The 21,612-nt window shown below is 42.4% G+C and overlaps 1 protein-coding gene and 1 long non-coding RNA gene across 9 annotated transcripts in view; one reads left to right on the forward strand and one right to left on the reverse strand.

The window, feature by feature from the left end:
* LOC138749722 (septin-4-like) overlaps positions 1 to 13,731 on the forward strand; it is a 98,840-nt gene extending 85,109 nt beyond the window's left edge. For 6 of the 8 annotated variants that reach the window (XM_069911484.1, XM_069911486.1, XM_069911487.1 and 3 more), the window contains 2 exons: positions 7,007 to 7,106; positions 11,988 to 13,731. In XM_069911484.1, the coding sequence (XP_069767585.1) occupies positions 7,007 to 7,106; positions 11,988 to 12,059 (172 nt within the window). In that variant the 3' untranslated portion in view covers positions 12,060 to 13,731. Of the gene's footprint in view, positions 1 to 1,310; positions 1,433 to 7,006; positions 7,107 to 11,987 lie in introns of those variants that run through there. The other 2 variants (XR_011348844.1, XM_069911485.1) reach the window with 1 other exon arrangement.
* Positions 5,020 to 21,612, reverse strand: part of LOC138749723 (uncharacterized) — a 28,192-nt gene continuing 11,599 nt past the window's right edge. The window contains exon 2 of the long non-coding RNA XR_011348845.1: positions 5,020 to 5,280. This is a non-coding gene — a long non-coding RNA (uncharacterized lncRNA). The remainder of the gene's footprint in view (positions 5,281 to 21,612) is intronic.

A 21,612-nucleotide genomic window follows, 5' to 3' on the forward strand; every position in this document is an offset into this window, starting at 1 on the left:
AATTATCATTGATGCCGTCAACCTACTCAGCATGAGAAAGGAGTAAATTAGATAGCACTCCCCCACCCCTCCACATTGATTCAAGGGATTGCACTGCACAGTTGACCTCATGCATTGAGTGGAAAGCCATAAGCTCAACTAAGTGCAAAGACAAGCTGGAGGCTGGGTTAGTTTGGACTCTGCAATTGCTGGATCCAGCGAAACCCAGCCTTCAACTCTAATAAGGGAGAATTGTATTGTCCGATGTAATTAATAGTGGATAGTGGTTGAGTGGATAGTGAACCTTTCATTGAAAATGTGGAAAAATTAGAACAGCTAAGAAGCAGTTTTCTGGCTTGGAGGACTTGGTAGTGAAAATGGAGGCCTTCTCTTTCTCAGGGGATCAAGGGATATGGGGTAAAGGTGAGATATTTGAAAAGATTCAGGTTCAGTGGGTTCACAGAGGGATGAGCCTGGACACCAGTGTTACAATCAAAGGTAACTTTATTGAACACACGGGAGACAAACAGGGGAAGCCGTCAAATGACATTTACTCTCAACTAATTATCTCTATAGACATCCACATCGGACCCAGACTGGACTCAGATACCAGTGGCTACCCATCTTCTATATGTATACACAGTTCACAGACAGGGACCTTCAAACGTTCCAGATTCCCTATACCAACAGGGGTGTAGCACTCTGCAAGCAATAATCTTTTGCAGTACTATGGGCACACCTTATCCATGACTCCTCCAGCAATGTCCACTGTAGGGACCTGGTGTGGACTGATGTCCAGGACTTGGACCATGAGGCAGAGAGAAAGAGATATAGTATCCATCAATGTTTTATACTGTTCTGAACTGGGCATCTGCTCAATGATGACAATGAATCATTTAAATGATGTAAGATGTGGACTAGTGGGTGGCTGGAGTCCAACCTTAATTGGCAGGTGATGAGACTTCCAAAAAAGTTTCAGACATGGAGGCCACATGACACTCCACAATCCACAATGTTTCAGACAGGGAGCCCTGATTGTGGATTCCTCCACAATCCATGTACAATATATATAACTCAGATATGTCATTTGAATGGGAGTGAGGCTGAAAGACCAACTTCGTGTGTGACACTATGGTGCGAGTTCCCCACCACCATTTCTGAAAAGGAAAAGATTTGGAGTCGGCATTCTCAGTTGCACTGGGGAAACCCTGTCTCCACCTTTCACTATTTGGATTAAAAATAAGTGCCTGGAATCTGTAAGTGCCTTAGAATCGATAAAGCATGTTGAAATCAGCATTAAAAACTTAAAAATGTTTCTTGTTCTGTTGCAGGTTGAGATAGGTTGAGTATCCCAGAAATCGTCATTTTTCAGACAAGTTTTACTCAAGAACCTTTAGAGACCGCAACTTGTTCATGTTAAAACCATAAATAAACAAAAGAACTTGATATGAGAGTTTTGTAGTCCCTTAGTTATTTATTCAAAATAGCATCATAGGTTAGCTTTGATTAAATTATTTTGTCATAAGGAAAGTCAGATTCACAGTATGAATCAAAAGCTATAAAATGTATGTTACCCTCAGGATAAGCTGCTCAGGTGTTTTTTTGGTTAGTCTTTTTCCAAATAGAGTAGGTTGGGTAGACTTTTTTTAAAATATAAATAAATAATAATAGAAATAACATTCCCAGTGTAATGGAGGGGGAAACTGCGTTTATACTGTTTGAAGTTTTATCCTGATTATATATATACATTTGTGATATTGTACAGTGAAACCCCAATTTAACGCAAACGCGGATATAATGTGATCAGCCCACGGAACCCTTTTTCCCTCTCTTTCTGAATTGAAATTGTTTTCAGGTCATAATGGAATGCACCATTAGAAGCGAAAAATCTTTTTTCCGTGAAAGATGAGCTTCATGCGCTTGACATGATCAAGAATAAAAGTCAAATCCAAGTTGCGCGAGACCTTGGCGAACCTGAATCAACACTTTGTGGCTGGAAATCTCAGGAAGATAAGTTAGGCCTGTTGCTTTGGAAAGTCGAGGAAGAGGTGGGACTAAAGGCCAAACGCATGAAGACAACCAAAGATGTCAACCTCTGACTCTCTGTATGAGTGGTTCGTTCAAGCGTGTTCAGAAGGCCTTCCGATTTCCGGGTATATTCTCAAAGCTCAAGCTGAGAAGTTTGAGCAACAGAGAAACCTTACAGTTCAAAGCTCGTAATGGATGGGTGAAACGCCATCACAGGATTTCTTAAGAGTTAGTGTCTGGAGAAATTTGCTCAGCTGACGGTGTCGCTGCCAGCGAATTCCCGACAGAACTAAAACTCTCTTAGAAGAAAGTGACTAAGTTGAAGAACAAGTGTACAACTGTGACGAAACAGGCCTCTGCCACAAGATGATCCCAAATCGCACAATGTCTAGCAAAGATGACGCCCATCGACACGAAGGGTTCAAACAACACAAAGATTGTGTGACGTTATTGTTTTGTGTTAACAAGACTGGAACACACAAGTTAAAACCACTCACGATTGGCAAATTCCATTTGCCCCACTATTTCCACCATGTCAACATGAACTCATTACCGTTCAAGTACACACATAACAGCAATGCTTGGATGACCAATGTCATCTTTGAGGATTGGTTTTACCTGCTGTCCATGCTTATTTGTATAAGTAAATACTAGAATCCAAAGCTCTTCTTTTGCTTGACTACTGACCCCCCAGCCTCATAAGCCGCAATGGAAAGCTTCAAGTTTCTTACCTCCCAGAGAACATTACATCTAAGATCCAGCCCCTAGGTCAGGGGATCATCTCTAAGCAGAATTACAAGCGTAAATTAATTTGTAGAATTCTAGACGAATCAACAACGCTGGAAGACTATCTGAAAAGCATGAACTTTAAGGAAGCTTGCCACTTAGGTGGGAAGGGCTGGGCAGCAGACAGCTCTTTGGGTGTGGAAAACTGCTGGGTGAAGAGTCTGGGTTCAGCCTTTTCATCCACCAAGGAAGATGAAGATGATGATGAGTAAGAATTCGACGGCTTCACAGTGAAGAGCTGGGTGAGGCACAGAGACTGTTTCAAATTAGCAGAGAGGATTTTCACCAGTGGTATTCTGCCGATGACGAACACCCGACATATGAGCATCTGACAGACTTCGAGACCATCCGTAACCTTACTATAGCACCAGTTCCCGAACCACAGGAGAGTGACAATAAGGAGCCTTCAGCCCCACCCCCAAAAGAGTCTGAAGCCATTGAGCACCTTGAATCTAGCCTTCGTTGCCTGGAGGCCCTGGATGTAGACAACATAAAAATCCTCCATCTCAGAGGCATTTTGGATTTCGCTCACTGCCGGTGACCTGCTGCGTTCAGGCAACGAACACTCGATTGCTTTTTTTTAAAGACATAAAATGATGATTGTAAGAAATAAAAAGATGATTGCAAATACAGGTATTGTGCATATATTCTTTTTTTTAGAAAAAGCTGTTTCGTGTCCGCAATTTAGTGTGACCCTGCTTTTTCCGCGGTCCAAATTTTTTTGACCCGAACCACCGCATTATAATGGGGTTCCACTGTATTTTCAATTTTGTTTTTCATTGTACTGTATTTATTATAAAAACCAATTTTTAAGAAAGATTGAAAAAGGAAAGGAAGGATTTTACCTGCATTTGAATAATGAAATTACTGCTTCAGATTTAATCCACATTATTCAGTAACAAACCAGATCTTGAAAAGGAATGTGAAATGTTAAAAAAAAACAACTCGTGCACTGTCGTATGACTGAAAAAAATTACATCTAATATATTTTTCAGGAATCGATGTGGAAGTAACATTTTAATCTTGTTAAATCACCCCCTCCCCCTTTTACTGTGATGGTGAGACCATGTTAGAAGCTCAACACCAAATAATTGAAGGATTCAGACTCAAAACATCCAACGTCTGTTTCTCCTGCCTGATACCGTTCAACCCACTGAATTCCTCCAGCAAGCTGTTTTTAACTTTAACCAAAATAACCCAAGGGAACAAGAACTGGCCATTTGATCTTTTGGCCATATGAAGCCCAGATGATCTGCATGTCATTTCCATTTACTTGCTGCAGAAACACATGCCTTGATGTACCAAGCCGATTTAAACCTGCCTCTCGGTCTTGACTAAACACCCTCAGCGTTTGCAGAAGAGAGCCGATCGTGTCCACCTCCACCTCTGTTCTAAAGGTTTTTACACTTTTGAATGGCCTTGCTCTAGTTTTGAGATTGTACTCCTTTATTCTGGATCCCTTCACCATAGAACAACATTATGTCCAAAAGCTGAGCTAATTGAAGTCTTTAAACAGCTTGTCAGCTTTAAAAAAAAACCCCACAAGTAAACAATTTTGGTGTGTGGTATGTTTTTAGATAAAATATTAAGTAAGACCAAGTCTGCCCTTTTGAGGTAAATAAACTATTCAACATTAAAACACAGAGGAGGTTTGCCTTGCCTTCTGGGTGTTCCAGCCAACCAACAACTTACATTACAGCAAGTTAAGTCAGTAATTAAACACTTAGACACACATGCAAGGAACATCATAAGGGGGTGAAGTAAGGCATTAAAGCAAAGGAGAGAACTCCAGTGGTAACCTTTTGGCACCTAAAGACATACCCCAAGTAGTTAGGGAATGATCCAGGGTCTGCAACTGGAGAACAGTGATGTCTCCCCAAAAAATCTTGGAGAATTAGAATCACAGAAATAGGTTATCTTATCATTTTTCTATTTTGTGGGTCCTTTCTGTAACTTGAGTAAGACATTTCAGAAGTATCTTCTTTCCATTTATATAATCTGAGGTCAAGGAAGGTCAACTTAGAAATGCACATTTTTATTTCAAACCTCTCCTCACAAACCTGAACCACCGTAACGTGATGGTCTGTGGAAACGGTGTCTGACAAAGGTCTAAATGTAATTACCTCCCATGTGTTCTGCAACCCTCAAGATAAAAGCCAACATACACAAAATACAATTTTGTGATTTTTAAAAAAAAATATAAATGAGCTTTTCTGGGCACTCAAATCACTTGGTCCCTTGTTTTTAATCCCTGACTATTACAAAAGATTGTTTTAAAATTTGATTACACTGTAAAGGGGGGGAAAAAATAAAAACCTGCAGATGCTGGAATCTTGAGTGATCAAAATGAAGGTTGAGAGACTCAGCAGGGCAGACATCGTCTGTGGGTTCCAGCTTGAAAAGTTGACTATTTCTCTCCATGGAGGCTGCTTGAGCTGGTGAGTCTCTCCATCTTTTCCTTAAATGGAAAATCTTGATTGACTAAACCTTGTGAGGAGTTAACAGAGAGAGTATAAATGTTAATGCAGAATATGTAAATATCTGCATTCTTCATTCAAGTATTGCATTATAACATCAAAAAAAATACAGAATATCTAGTTACTGAGTTCGTCAACATGGATAATCTTTGAGCTGAGATCTGAGAGCAGCTTCCATCATCCAGCAGGTGGTGATGAAGAGTCTGTAGGATCTGTCCACATGTGGAGAATAGTTGCCAGTTTCCATTCATAGCCTACATCACCCTGCTGGCCAGGCCACAGCCCCAAGCCCACACCACAGCAACGGGTAATGGGACGCTTAACCCACTTGCTGCCAGTCATCACGGCCAGTCTCTCCAAACATTGACAAGTGGGGGATTCATTGGCATGTGACCCCGGCAGAGCCCAGGACTTTGTGCCAAATTACCAGCACAGGCATGCACAGTTCATTTGTGAAGTATTGGGAGTTTGGGTGGTCATTCAGGGTCCAAGAGCACTGGAGGGAATCATTGCTCTGTGAGTTGGGGCTTGGTGGGGTGGAGTACCAGTGTACTCAACAACTCAGGAGAAGTGATGGAAGTCAATGATGCCTAGGCACTCTTTAAGCCTTGTTCATTATTCACTTCAACAGACAGAAGTGCTTATCATGCATTTTGTACTTTGATCTGAGCTTGGTGCTCCACCCAGTTTTCTAATTCGTCTTCTCGCCCAGAATCTGACTCAGATTTTTGATCTGTCATTCCATCCAAAATTCAACGTTGTTGTCCTGCCCAGAAACCCAGGCCGTCATCCCACCCAGATTCCCAACCCTTCTTCCTGCCCAGAAACCCAGGCCGTCATCCCGCCCAGATTCCACCCTTCTTCCTGCCCAGAAACCCAGCTGACATCCCTCCCAGATTCCCAACCCTTCTTCCTGCCCAGAAACCCAGGCCGTCATCCTGCCTAGATTCCAAAACTTTCTTCCTGCCCAGAAACCCAGGCCGTCATCCTGCCTAGATTCCCAACCCTTCTTCCTGCCCAGATTTCCAACTCGACATCCACCCCCCCGACCACCCCCCCCCCCCCCCCCCCCCCAGAATCCCGGGCTGTCACCTTGCCCAGATTCTCGCTCTGTCATCCAACCCAGATTCCTGTGACATTGTTCTCCCCGCCTGGGTTTACCTTTCCACTCTTGCTTCTTTCTTATCTTTCTACTTCTGAACTCCCCTCAATTCTGTCCACGTACATATTTTTAAATTTTTAACTATTTATGGAATTGCACCTCATGAGGAGTTGAGGAGTTGTCATGTTTTGGATTCTTCTTTGTGATCTGTGTTCCCACCACTTATTCACTTGCTCCAGCATTTTTGTGTACTGATAACAAATCTCTCTGTATTGAGAAATCACCACACACGGGTGGGATGTTACCTGGACTGCCGAAGGAAGCAAAGTCAGAAATAACAAAGTCCGCCTTGGAAGTGGGAGCAATGGAATGCATATGTTACCCCCCTGTTCACTGCAGGAGTGATGCATAATCCAGTTGACTGCCAATCCACCCTGGGTCAATGGGGAATCTTTTAGTGATGGCTTTCAAATAGAAAATAATTGTAACTTAGATGAATATGTTTTTGTTGATTGTTTTTTTCACTGAAAGTTTTTAGAGGGTTGATGAAACAAAACCAGTTCATGTTGTGGATATGGGCTTTGAAATGATGTACAATAAACATGCACTCAAAACGTCCAACAATTTGTTTCAGCAAACTTACAAGGCAGAGCGGCACAGATTTCCCGATTCCCATTGTATCAGGACTGACGGATAATGAAACCGAGAAAATAATCCGGGAGAAGGATGAGGAGGTAGGAAATTATCTCTACTGCAGTTAACCCCTCTTTTATTGACCGGCTGCATTGAGACCTGCAGGTTCTTCAGGGAAATGTAACCTTGCCCATGGATGGAATGGGTTAAGAGGGATAGGGGCAGGTGGGACCTGTGTGGGTAGGATGAATCCCATGGATGGGATGGGTTTAGAGGGGTAGGGAGGTGGGACCCATGTGGGTGGGATGAATCCATGGATAGGATGGATTTTGAGGGATAAGGGCAGGTGGGACTCATGTGGGTGGGATGAATCCATGGATAGGATGGATTTTGAGGGATAAGGGCAGGTGGGACTCATGTGGGTGGGATGAATCCATGGATAGGATGGGTCTGGAGGGATAGGGGCAGGTGGGACCCATGTGTGTGGGATGAATCCATGGATAGGATGGGTGTTCATTAATGTGTGTTGAGGGAAGTCAGCAGGCTCTCCTTTGGTTTACTTCATCTCTTCACAGAACCCCCCCACCAAGACATTTAGTGAAGATTTTAACAATAGAATAGCGGTATTAAAATGTGGGAGGATGTCGTGAACATCACGAAATTCATTGTTTTTCATCAGCTTCACAGTGCAAACATTTGCAGTGTCCTCCATAATGTTTGTGGCAAAGACACCCTTTTCTTTTATTTCCCCCTGTGCTCCACAGTTTCAAATTTGTGATCAAACAATTCACAGGTAATTAAAGTGCACATTCCAGATTTTATTCATATGTTTATATTTTGGTTTGACCATGTAGAAATTGCAACACTTTTTATACATAGTCCCCTCATTTCAGGGCACCATAATGTTTGGCATCACAGATGAGTACTCAGGTATGTTTATTTGCTTCATTGGTGCAAGTATTTGACTTGATTCTAAGCTTTTGATCACCTTTGGAGTCTAGTTGCCGTTTTTCAACGTGAGGACCAGTTGTGCCAATGAAAGTAAAAGAAGCCATTATGAGACTGAAAAACAAGAATAAAACAGTAAGAGACATCACTCAAACCGATGATTACAAAATTCAACAGTTTGGAACATCATAAAGAAGAAATTGTGTACTGGTGAGCTCATTTATCACAAAGGGTCTGGTGTTCCAAGGAAGACCTCCACTGCTGATGGCAAAAGAATTCTCATCATAATGAAGAAAAATCCCCAAATGTAGGTCCGATAGATTAGAAACACTCTTCAAAAGGCATTAAATTCCATCTGCCATTTTCAGCCCATTTTTGCCAGCTGGTCCAGATCCCTCTGCAAGCTTGGAAAACCTTCTTCACTGTCCACAACACCTCCAACCTTAATGTTATATGCAAACTTGCTGATCCAGTTCACCGCATTATCATCCAGATCATTGATATAGATGACAATCAACACCGATCCCTGAGGCACACCACTAGTTGTAGGCCTCCAGTCTGAGAAACAATCATCCACCACTACTCTCTGGCTTCCCCCATCCAGCCATTTTCGATCCAGTTCATTACTTCACCTTTCCTTCGTCAATTTTCTGGTAACCTCCTTGAAAAACTCTAAAAAAAATTGGTTAAACACAACCTACCATGCATAAAGCCACATTGACTATTCCTAATCAGTTTCTAGATATCCAAATAATTGTATGTCCAATCTCAGAACACCTTCCAATAATTGACCTACTACTGACGTCAGGCTCATTCCCTATAATTTCCAGTGTTTCTTTTGGAGCCTTTTTTAAACAACGGAACAACATGAACTACCCTCCAATCCTTCAGCACCTCACCTGTGGCAAAGGGCATTTTAAATATTTTTGTCAGAGCCCCTGTGATTTCTACACTAGCCTCCCTCAATGACCTTGGGAATATCATGTCAGGTCCTGGGGTCTTATTTGCATTAAGACAGCAAGCATCTCCTCCTCTTTAATCTGTATAGGGCTCATGACCTCACTCCTTGTTTTCTTTACTTCCTACAACTCTGCCTATTTCCTGAGTGAACACTGATGAAGAGAAAACATTTAAGATCTCACCCGTCTCTTTTGGCTCCATTCAAAGCCGACCACTCTGATCTTCTGGGAGACCAATTTTGTCCCCTATCCTTTTGCTCTTAATATAACTGTATAAACCCTTACAATTTTCCTTCACGTGGTCTGCCAGATCAACCTCATGTCATCTTTTAGCCTTCCTGTTTCTTTCTTGAGGTTTTTTTTTGCATTTTTTAATACTCCTCAAGGACCTCATTTTCTCCATGTTGCCTATACCTGCTATACACCTCTCTCTTCTTCCAAACCAGGTCCCCAACATACCCTATGCTTGCTAACCTTGCCCTTAATCGTGACAGGAACATACAAACTCTGTACTTTCAAAATTTTATCTTTTGAAGGTCCTCCACTTGCACATCCTTGCCCGAAAACAACTTAACCCAGTCCACGCATACGTTTGTGGAATTTTCTTCATTTAGATAAGAATTCTTCTGTCCTCTGCATTAGAGGTCTTCTTTGGAATACCCGTCCCTTTGAGATTACTGGGCACACCAGTACGCTCTTTCTCTTAATCATTTTCCAAACTGTTGATTTTGGTATATCAATGGCTTGGATCATATTTCTTACTGTTTTATTCCTTTTTTTTTTTCGGTCATGTAATGGCTTCTTTGACTTTCATTGGCACATCTCTGATTCCAAAGGTGATCAAAAGCTTAGAAGTATGTCTACCTCTCATATACCTTCATATCTTAATAGAGGGTCAAAAGCTCAGTGGTTAGAGAGCTGGTCTTGTAAACCAAGGGCCACGAGTTCTGTGAGGGGCGCTTTACAAAGCGGCGACTTGCTGTCTTTCTTATGGTAGAAAAAACTAAAGGATTTAATGTCAGTTATATTCTAAATGTAGTATTATGGAATCTTTACCTGCACCAATGAAGCAATTAAACATACCCGAGTACTCTCAAACACCTGTGAAGCCAAATGTCTCAAACTTTATGGTGCCATGAAATTGGGATCTATTTATAAAAATTGCTGTAATTTATGCATGGTCAACCCAAAATGTATAAAAATAACTGTGGTGATACACCACTAGCCTACTGAAGGGGGTGATCTCTGTACCTGCAGAAGATCACCGGAGGACAGACCACACCTGGCTGGCTGTCAATCAGCCGACCTGAATAGCCCTAACTCCACCTGGCCAGCTGTCAATCAACCGCCCGGGATATAATCCTGAGCTGGCCCCTCATGAGCCAGTCACTCAGGAGTTACCAGTACAGCTACCATTGTAGCAGAGACTTTTAACTGAATAAAGCCCATTGTACAGTCTTTCTCGAGTTTTGTGTCTGCTTCCTGCTGGAGCAGTGCATCACAATAACCTTGAATAAATCTGGAATGTGCTCTTTAATTACAAGTGATTACAAATTTTAAACTCTGGTGCACAGGGGAAAATAAAGGAAAAAAATGTCTTTGTTCCAAACATTATGGAGGGCAATGTATGTAAACTACATTTCAAAATAAATAAAATAATGTAATAAAAAGTAAAATATAAAGTAAGGCAGTGTCTTTGCTTCGTTGTTTATTCAAGTATCTGATGGCAGAGGGGAAGAAACTGACCTACAGCTGCTAGTGCTCGTCTTCAGACCCCTGAACCTTTTTCCTGATGGTAGTGGTGAAGGGGCCATGGCCTAGGTGATGTGGGTCCATGAGGCTGCTCTTTTAAGATACCACCTCTTGTAGATGTCCTTGATGGAATGGTCTGGTGTCTGTGATGTCGCAGGCTGAGTTAACAACCCTCTGGAGTTTATTCCTGTCCTGAGAGTTGGTACCTCCGTACCAGGCAGTGATGCAGCCAGCGAGAATGCTCTCCATGGTACACCTGTAGAAGTTTTTGAGAGTTTTTTTGGTGGCGTACCGAAACTCCTCACCAAGTATAGCCACTGGCGAGCCTTCTTCATGATTACATCAACGTGGAGGCTCCGGGACAGATCCTCTAAGATGTTGACACCCAGAAATTTGAAGTTCTTGACCTTCTCCACTGCTGACCCCATGATTAAGGACTGGTTCATGTTATCCTGACATCCTCCTGAAGTCCACTATCATCTCCTTGGTTTTGCTCAGGTTGACTCCACTTAACTAGATTTAAAAAGTCGGTGGAACAAACTCCGGATGCTATCATCACTCCTTATCGAAAGTTCAACACCAGTTTGTCACCTTCTAAGTTTCTCAATGGGAAGGGTGAGGGAGGGGGTAGTGTTGAAACATTCCATATCTGTCTCAGCCTCTGGCTCATTGGTTGTAGTGGGGTGTCCTTTGGGTAGATCACGTAATGTCCATATCAAAGGAAACAAGAAAAAATATCATTCAATTCAGTCTGTGAAGCTTGTCTTGTTGGATTACATATAGACTATGATTTGGTCGTGAGGCTTAAACTTTAATCAAAACAGTCTAGCTAGTGTTAAATCTATAAATTTGAATATTATTTTCATAAACTATTTGAATGGAGCTGCTTATCCACACCCGAATGCCAAACCCAGAACAATTGCCTCCCTAATGACCCTAACTAATAAAGAGAACTTGATTTGAAGAACAGGAAGTGGATAGATCAGTGGAAAAAGTTACTCAGTGCAGGCTTCATCAATTTACAATCAATTTTCTAGCTTTCTCCAATCAGTAATGCATGGGCATTCAAGGCACTCTATAAATGAAAGCTATTATTTCCGGTAGCAGAGTGTGACAATTACTCAGCTATCAAATGGAGGGTGAGGGATAAATCAATGTCAAGGATTCTGTCACTCTTTTGTTAAAATAACCTCTGCTGGAAATGGATGTGTGGGTCTACTGGGAAATCCTGGCCATTATGGGCAAGACAGGAGAGAGTTTTCTCTCAGGGGCCTCATCTCCCTTGTAAAATAATGGCATTGTTGCCTCTTTTTTGTATTGCAGTTGCGGAGAATGCAAGAGATGCTCCAGAAGATTCAGCAACAAATGCATGACCAGAATCCTGAAGGATTGTAGCACATGGAGCTCACTGGTCACTTCAGGTTCATTGAGATGTTTACAGTCTTCATCCTTGCTCAAGAGCAGGGAGACTGTTCCTGCAAATAACGCTTTGGCTTGGAGCTCCGCCTGTCTAAATAATTAGCCTCGATATCCCACATATCACTGGGAAGAAATGCATCCAGTTTATTAGTTCCACTAATTCAAAGCATTTAAAAGAGTAGGAAATTAATAACTACAATAAATGTTGGGTGTTGTGTTAATCTGAGCCATTTTCAACATGCTTTAATTATCCAATTTTGCTTTGCTGAAGGCAGGCCTGATCTTTCTTTTCAAAGACAAATAGCTATGATCTATTCCAATGGGAAAAAAATTAATTATACTGTAATTATCTTCGTAGGGTGTCTAATGCGGCTAGATCTAAAACTGCACCAATCTGAACATTCGTGCTCAGTCTTTGTCATAGATAGAACCCAGCAGAGATTTCTACAACACATTGACGGCATAAACGTTCTGTTCATTGACTTAAATTTGAAATTAGTACTGTGACACTAGTGAAGTCAAGAATTCATCCTCACATCTTTAGAGCTTGCTAGGCGATAACTACTGGAAGGTCCAAAGCCCTGAGAAGCTTGCTAATCCAATGGGAATGAAAACAAAAGACGTGCCAGAGTTTGCCACGATGTGGAGCAAAATTAAGGTGAGACTTGCTGGAGGTATGAAAAAATGCCAAAAGTCAGAGACGAGGAGATTAATATTTAAGAGGAAAACAGATACGTAGCAAGTCGGGCAGCATCGGTGTAGAGAGAAACCACCTTCTTCAGAACAAAGACACGTGAAATGGGATGAGCTTTGGAAGACAACTTGATCAGCATGGACAAGTTGGGCCAAGGGCCTGTGGCCATGCTGTGAAACTCTGACTCTAAGATCACATAGCAAAGTAGAGAGCAACTTAAAGTTTCTACTTGAATAATTTTTGTTATTTTTCTGAGATATTAAAAATTATGCATTGTTTAAAATGTTTTTTGAATCCTATTATCTATACTTAAAGTTGTTATTATTATAAGATGTACACAAAGGTTACAATGATCTCCTTCAAAGAGGCATGGACTTGCTTGGCAATAGATTCAGAAATACAGTGGTCCTTGAGAAGGCAAGTAATCCGAGGTTGGGTTAGCCCATTGCTCAGTGGTGAGATGGACAACCTGGTGCGATCCATAACCATGCAGGTTCATTTCTGGATTTTTTTCCACGTTTTCTACTCTCAGTGGGAAAGGGGCTCCTGATTTTAAAAGGAGCACTTTGCCGTTCTTGGATCAGGAGAATTGAGCTGAGGTTTCATTGCATCCTGCTGCAGTGACAGAAATTTGGCCAGGCTCATTTGTTATTCTCAAATTTACTGCCTTTTCTGAAGAATGACTATTTGAATAATCGAGAGCAGCCACTCCCTTTGGAACAGAACTCCATAAGCTAATAACGCAAGGAGAATGAGGACTGATAACTGAGGATAATAAAATATACTGCTTCAAAGGATTACCCGAATGAAATGGTTGTTGGGTGGGAGACATGTTCACAACCAAGCATGTACTAGTCATTAGCTCTATGTGTTGAATTACTGTGTGTTTTTCAATTCAGTGAGATTACTCGCTGGCACATTGCTACAATTTGAATAAATACAGCTGTTAAAATACTGCATTGTTCACATTTGTTCTTTGTTCCTCTTGATTATAAACAACTCTCGGTTACTCAACTGTGATTAGATAAATCAGATCCAGATACAATACTAACCTTGCTATTGGCTATAATCACTAAAACAAGATTATGTTTTGACAAACTCCTCCTTTCTCCCAATTATTAAAATTTTTGAATGATTCGAGATGTCTGAATTTAAATGAACAGACATAATAATTGTTAATTATTGGAAACTCAAACATCTGTTTAAATAGGGTGGCACTGTTAGCGCAATGTCTGTGGGGGTATCCTCTGGGGTCTCTGGTTTCCTCTCACCCTTCAAAAACGTACCAGGTTGTAGGCCAATTGGAAGTAATTGTGCAGTATGTCTAATTTTTTAAAAATTAAATTTAAAAATGTTAAAAAAAAGCATCTCTGGTGATCCAACATTTTTTTAAATTCTCACATTTCAGTCCAAAAAGTTATTCACCCTACGGGGTCCATAACAGTTTCCAGAAAGATCTCATGAATCATATTTGTTTGCATGATGCAAGGTCCTTCATCCAGAACCCCTTGCCCCACAAAGTTTACATCATCACCATGGAGACGTTGCTTTTCCCCCTCCCCCCCAATGAAATGGAAGCAACGTATGTAATTCACTGGGAAAATGCATCATTAAACATGTCCAGTTTGTGTCAGGACTAACTTACAAAATATGTGTTTGGACTATATATTACAACAGCAGTGTTCCTTTATAGAAGAAAACTCATTTAGTCCAATTTAGTACTTCCTAACCCGAATACTACTCCCTTCTCTTGCTCCCCAATGCCCTGTTGCAGAACATATTTTAAATTTAGACATACGGTAACAGGCCCTTCCAGCCCACAAGCCTGTGCCGCCCAATTGACCTTCCACCCTTGTACATTTTGAAGAGTGCGAGGCATCCGGAGGAAGCCCATGTAGAAATGAGGCTCAAACTCCTTACAGACAGCACCTAGGTCATTGGCTCTTTCAAAATGGAATCAGCTATCTAGGCGTTTGTTCCAAGTGTTGAAAATGCTTTGATAAAGTAAGTATTTCATTTTTTTGTTAATTGAACATTTTACCCTTGTTCTTCAGTTTGTTTTATCTAATATTCTAACCTTACTTTTCCTTACACTTAACATCTGATAGACCCAAGAAACCTCCCCCTCTCTCTCACCTGTATCAAAATCCTCTTTTCTCATTTTGTTGACAACGAGAAGTTTTACTGCTTTTTTGATCCGTGTCCAGCATCTGAATCTCTTCCTTGTTTCAGAAACCTGCATTTAATTTCAGTAAAGTACAGTGTGATAGTACAGATTCTATCACCAATGTGTCTATGTACAGATGGTAGTATAGGATGACTGTGATTGGCTGAGAGTGTAGCCACACCTACTGGCAGGTCTTAAAGGATTGCTCCTAGCCAGACCAGGTCATTCTGGACTGGTCAACCTACTTGTGATATGCTCCAGTCTTTTAGTTAATAAAAGCCTGGGTTTGGATCAACAAGTCTTCCATTCTTTTGACGCGCATTACATACAGTCTTAACAACATAATTTCCTCTGACTCATTGTCCCATACCTTGTGCTTTTGTTGTTCATTACTTTTCTGCAGTGACAGAATATGTTAAACAGCGAATAAAATAGAACTTAACATTTCTCTGTTCCAATAATTGCAAAAGGGGATGAAGGCCTTGATGAAGGCCTTGATGATTAGAGACTAATGCAAGGGAGGAACTGAAAGAAATCAACATCTCTAAGGACATGGTCTTGGGGAAATTGATGGGATTGAAGGCAGATAAATCCCAAGGGCCTGATAATCTACATCCTAGGGTACTCAAGGAAGTGGCCATTCAGATAGACTCAGAACTCGATAGACTCAGGATCAGTACCCATGGATTGGAGGGTAGCTAATGTTACCCCACTATTTAAAAAGGGGGGTAGAGAAAAAGCGGGGAATTATCGGCCTGTGAGCCTTACATCAGTAGTGAGCAAAATTATGGAATCCATTATTAAGGATGTAATAGCGGAGCATATGACTAGCAGAGAAGGGATCGGACGGAGTCAACATGGATTTACAAAAGGTAAATCGTGCTTGACAAATCTACTGGAATTCTTTGAGATGGTGACAGGTAAAATAGATGGGGGAGAGCCAGTGGATGTGGTGTACCTGGACTTCCAAAAGGCCTTCGATAAGGTCCCGCATAAACGACTGGCTTCCAAAATCAAGGCTCATGGGATTGGGGGAAAAGTATTCATGTGGATTGAGAACTGGTTGGCAGGTAGAAGACAGAGTTGGGATAAATGGCTCGTTTTCTGAGTGGCAGGCGGTGACCAGTGGGGTACCACAGGGATCTGTACTGGGACCCCAGCTGTTCACAATTTACATTAATGATCTGGATGAGGGGATTGGATGTAATATCTCCAAATTTGCAGATGACACTAAGCTAGGAGGGGTTGTGTGCACGGAAGAGGGGGTCAGGAAGCTCCAGTGTGATTTGGATAAATTGAGGGACTGGGCAGATACATGGCAAATGCATTACAATGTGGATAAATGTGAGGTTATCCACTTTGGTAATACAAACCGGAGGGCAGATTACTATTTGAATGGCAATAGATTAAGAGATGGGGAAGTGCAGAGAGACCTAGGGGTACTTGTACATCAGTCTCTGAAGGCGAGCATGCAGGTACAGCAGGCGGTTAAAAAGGAAAATGGTATGTTGGCCTTCATATCAAGAGGGTTTGAGTCTAGGAACAAGGATACCTTACTGCAGCTGTACAGGGCCTTGGTGAGACCCCACCCGGAGTATTGTGTGCAGTTTTGGTCACCTTATCTAAGGATGTTCTTGCAATGGAGGGAGTGCAGAGGCGATTCACCAGGCTGATACCTGGAATGGCAGGAATGACTTATGAGGAAAGAATGCACAAATTGGGATTGTACTCGCTGGAGTTTAGAAGATTGAGAGGGGATCTCATAGAGACATATAAAATTCTGGCAGGACTGGACAGAGTGGATGCAGATGGGATGTTTCCAATGATGGGAAAATCCAGAACCCGGGGCCATGGTTTGAGGATAATAGGCAAACCATTTAGGACCGAGATGAGGAGGAATTTCTTGACCCAGAGGGTGGTGAATCTGTGGAATTCATTGCCACAGAGGGCAGTGGAGGCAGGTTCATTAAATATATTTAAGAGGGAATGAGATATATTTCTTCAGTATAAGGGTATTAAAGGTTACGGAGAGAAGGCGGGGACGGGGTACTGAACTTTAAGATCAGCCACGATCTCGTTGAATGGCGGAGCAGGCTTGAAGGGTCGAATGACCTACTCCTGCTCCTATCTTCTATGTTTCTATGTTAAGGGCTTGAACCCGAAAGGTTAATATGTATCTTTATCTTTGCTCTATAAAGTATACTGTTTGACCTGCTGAGTTTCTCCAGCTTTGTGTTTTTCCTTTTTTTTTAAATTGCAAAAGGGAATAGTTTTCTTCTTTCTATTTCATATCTTTTTACGAAGCTTTCATCATATATAACTTGTATTTGTGGACTGCATTGTGCAGAATGAAAGATACCAGGGCCCTTCACAAGGGTTAATCCCTTTTCCCTGGGATTAACCAATGTTTATGCTTTGAAAACTCAAAAGAACTGTAGATTATGAAATGTGAGATGCAGAGAAAACTCGGCAGGTAAGATAGCATCTGTGGAGACAGAAGCTGAGTTGTTTCAATAGTCAATAGTTTTGGCTTTGTCGGATTGGAGAGTGTGCAGCAAGTATACAAAATTATATAAATGTATAGAATCATGGACGTGCAATATGAGACTGGAATCACATACATTGGAGCATATGGCAAAGAACTCACAAATTATAGACCTGAGTGCTTTGGGGGAAAAACCTGAAGATACATTGAGCAGAGTATGATTCTGCAATGCAGCATTGCCCTCTGTTGCCCAAGGACAGTAGTATCTCCTTGCGTTCAACATTTTATCCTCAACCGAAAACAATTCTCAACAATATTGTAACAAATTATTACCAGCCAGAGTTGGGTGCACTTCACGTGTCTTTGTAGCCCAGTAGTTGTCGCCTGGAACCATTTTTGTCTGCTAGGCTGTCATTTGGTGCAAGCCCTCAATCGTCACCATAAGAAGGTGAGTTGAAAGAGTGCTATTATGGAAGCATGCTCAAATAGGTGCTGTTGCAGTCATCAAGATTCAGGCAGAGATCTATTTTCATTGTCAAGTTTTTGCTGAACTGTATGCAAGGGAGGTCATCGGATCTTAAATATGATCCCGTGGTGGCCACAGTTGCAAGAAGGGTGCCGAGGAGATGAGGGAATACATTGAGGGAAGGTGGATCGCATAACAATGTCTGTGATTTGCTGCCCTGGTAAGGCACGAAATGCTCAGCGAGGAAGTGATCATTTCATCAAGGGTGGAAGTGATTAACAGCCTTCAAACAGTGAGGGGAGTGGAAAAATATTTTAACAGAAACCAGAAGCACAAAAATTGCAGATGTGGGAAACCTGAACAAACAATAAGCTGCTGAAGGAACTCAGCGGGTCAGGCAGCGTCCTTGAGTGGAAATCATCGGTCAACTAGGTCCTGATCCGAAACATTGACTGGCTGTTTCTCGCCATAGATGCTGGCTGATTCACTGAGTTCCTCCAGAAGCTCATGGTTTGCATAGGAACCAGTGAAATACAATTCTATCAGATGTTTTGATCAACACCTTGATGTCTGAATGAAGGCATTGATTGTGATTGCCTTGTGAGTTGCCTATTTTGTGACTCACACAACCAGTGTTAGCTTGCTCTGCTAACCTCAAGTTTATATTGTAAAGGGAAAAAAATGGGCAATGTCAATTGTGTGAATTAAGTGCATTGGAAAAAGGAATGGTCCCCGAGTTAAACCTTCACACATGTAAAGACGGTGCAAATCACCACCAGAGGAAAGAACATCCTAGATAGGATGTACATGGACAACCCCCTGCGTGGATACTCAGATCATCCATCCTGCTAACCCCAGCATATAGATTGCTGGCAGAATGAACAAAGCCAGTTTGCAGGGAGATCAGGACGTGGCTGGGGTGGGGGGGAGGGGGTGCACAGCAACATTACAGTGGCTTTGAGACCACGAAATGGAGCTGTTTCAGGGAGGAGACCAACAGCAATGGCCATGTAAACATCAAGGAGTACACATGCTCACTGACTGGCTACATTGGCAAGTCTTCGAGGATGTCATGGAGATCGAATGCTACACAACCAGAGCTAAACAGAAACCATGGTTGGGTGCAGACATCTGTGCAAATCTCAGAACTGTGATCCTGCTTTCAGAACAGGAGACAAGATGGCACTAAGATCAGCGAGGACAGAGCAATCTGGAAGGCAAAGCATGGGTATGCACAGAAGATCCATAAACAGCTGTGAGTCACCGGTGACATGAGAGCACGTGGCAAGGGATCCAAACTATAACAATTCAAGACAACTCCGCAAGTCAAAGATAATGGTACCTCCCAGCCAGAATGAACATCTTTTATGCATGATCCGACAAGAAGAACAGATAGGTCCGTGTTCCCCTGATGAATAGGCCCCCTATATAGCCTCATCCCAGGTGAGGAGAACCCTATCCAAGGAGAACCCTATCCAACGGGACCAGACAATCTACCTGGTCAGGTACAGAAGGACTGCGCAGACCAACTGACAGGCCTTTACAGACGTCTTCAACATGGCATTGCAGCAGTGCATTGTCCACATGGGTTTCAAGGCAGCCACCATCATCCCATTACCAAAGATGGCGACAGGTACAGGCCTCAATGACTACTGCCCAGTGGCACCGACTTCCACCATTATGAAATGCTTTTGAGCGTCTGGTGATGGAAAGCATCAAAGCACACCTCCCAAAGACACTGGACCCATTTCAGTTCACCTGCAGATGGAAGTATTCCACTGATGATGCAATAGCATTGTCCCTCCACTCCATCCTGACCCACCTGGAGAACCTTCAGCACGGTGTTTAATTTGATCATTAGCCTGAGGCTGGCATTGAAGCAGTCCTCACTGGGACTCGATACCTTTCTCTGTAACTGGATTCTGGACTTCCGACCGGAAAGACCACAGTCTGTCTGGGGTGGCAGCAGGACACTGTCACAATGAGCACTGGCACGCCTCAGGGCTGGGTGCTCAGCCCACTCCTGTTCACGCTACTGACACACGACTGCATGGCCAGATCCAGCTCCAACTGTGTCATCAAGTTTTCAGGTGATACAACAATAGTTGGCCTCACCTGCAACCACGATAAATCGCACTACTGAGAAGAGGTGGAAAATCTCGTGAAATGGTGCGAAAATAAGATTGAGCCTGTCGGACTCTGGCTTTAACTTACTCTTAATTTTAGTCTATGTGTAGTCTGAGTCCAGCGCGTTCTTTGAATGAAGTGATAGGAGAAGGTATTCGGTTCAACAGTCAATTTATTACACAGCACAAGAATAAAACTTAACAGAGCTCTGGGTCAGTCTGTTAGTTCATAGGTCACCTGCCAGTGAGCTACTCCCCGAGACTGACCCCTATTGTCCAGTTGGCACAGTTTATATAGGTCAATCTTATCACACAGAACAAAAGTTGTTTTCCCTGCTAGATCTTTTTGCATAAGGGTTATCACAAGTCATCTCCTGTTTTGCAGATTTCTGGGGTGTAGCATTCCCATGTTAATCCTCCAGGCCAGACTATCCTGTTGTTTAGATCTGAAATTAATTCATCCCCAGATATTTCTAATCACCATTTGGTCCCTGTCTGGCCAATTTCTGCTGTTCTCTTTAACACCTCCTCGTGCCTTAATCTTCCTCCTAGACTGGTTTTCCATTCCCTTTGATTCTTGTGGGCCATTCTTTGTTCTGATCTGGCCTGTGTCTCCTGTGCTACTTCCCACCTCCTTCAGTTGAGCATTCCTCCTAAATCGTTTTATGCATATCCTCTCCCTGTATCTTGGGAGCAACCAATTTTGTTCAGCCAACTTTGCTCCATGCTGTGACAGCCACTTAGCCACATTCCTCTTTCCCTGACTCATGCAGTACAAATGAACTTATTGATTAATCATTTATTTCTTACTGTTTTAACCCCTAGATTCCATGCAGTAAATATACACTTATTAATTTATCATTTATTTCATACTGTTTTAACCCCTAGATTCCAACAGTCCCCCTTTTGGTCTCATGAAAATGAGACCAATCACCAGTTAATTTATTAGATAGTAAAGAGCCCTTATTGAATTTAACATCATACACTTGTCCATTATGCACACACTTACGTCCTGTGTGAGCCCCCACACAGTGTTCAGGAAAGTTAGTCCAATCAGTAAAGTACTGTTCTTTTTCGTTGTGCGACCCCCAGGCCGAGTGCACACACTTTGTACAGTGGTTTTCTACTCCAGCCCCTTCAAGGGCTCGGAATACCAGTACCCATAGTCCCCACATAGTATTCATCCCTGCTTTTTTCGTTGTTTTGATGCCAATAACTTGATTATGCCGTCAACCACTGATACACAGTCACTGTAGTCCAATAGTCTCTTTAAAAAGGACTTTAAGTGTTCTTAGTCCGTGGTTGCTTCACAGGTTCTCAGTCACCTCCGTTCAAATCTGTTCCAGTGTCCGTGTCGGTGGGTCCGTTGCTGCACACTGACTCCAATGATACCACGTCTCGCCTTTTCCTTGTAGTCGAACCGCGTGGGACGTCCTCTCCACCACTCTGTAGGGTCCTGTCCACCTGGGCTCCGACCACTTTCTTTTGATGACCTTTAGCAGAACCCACTCCGCGACTGAAGGTATCGGTGTTTCCCCTTCTCTGATGGGACTTGTGACCTGTTGTGAAAAATCTGACACCAGAGCCGTTA

Source organism: Narcine bancroftii, chromosome 14 (assembly GCF_036971445.1).
Source record: "Narcine bancroftii isolate sNarBan1 chromosome 14, sNarBan1.hap1, whole genome shotgun sequence".
In the NCBI taxonomy this organism is placed as follows: Eukaryota; Metazoa; Chordata; class Chondrichthyes; order Torpediniformes; family Narcinidae; genus Narcine; species Narcine bancroftii.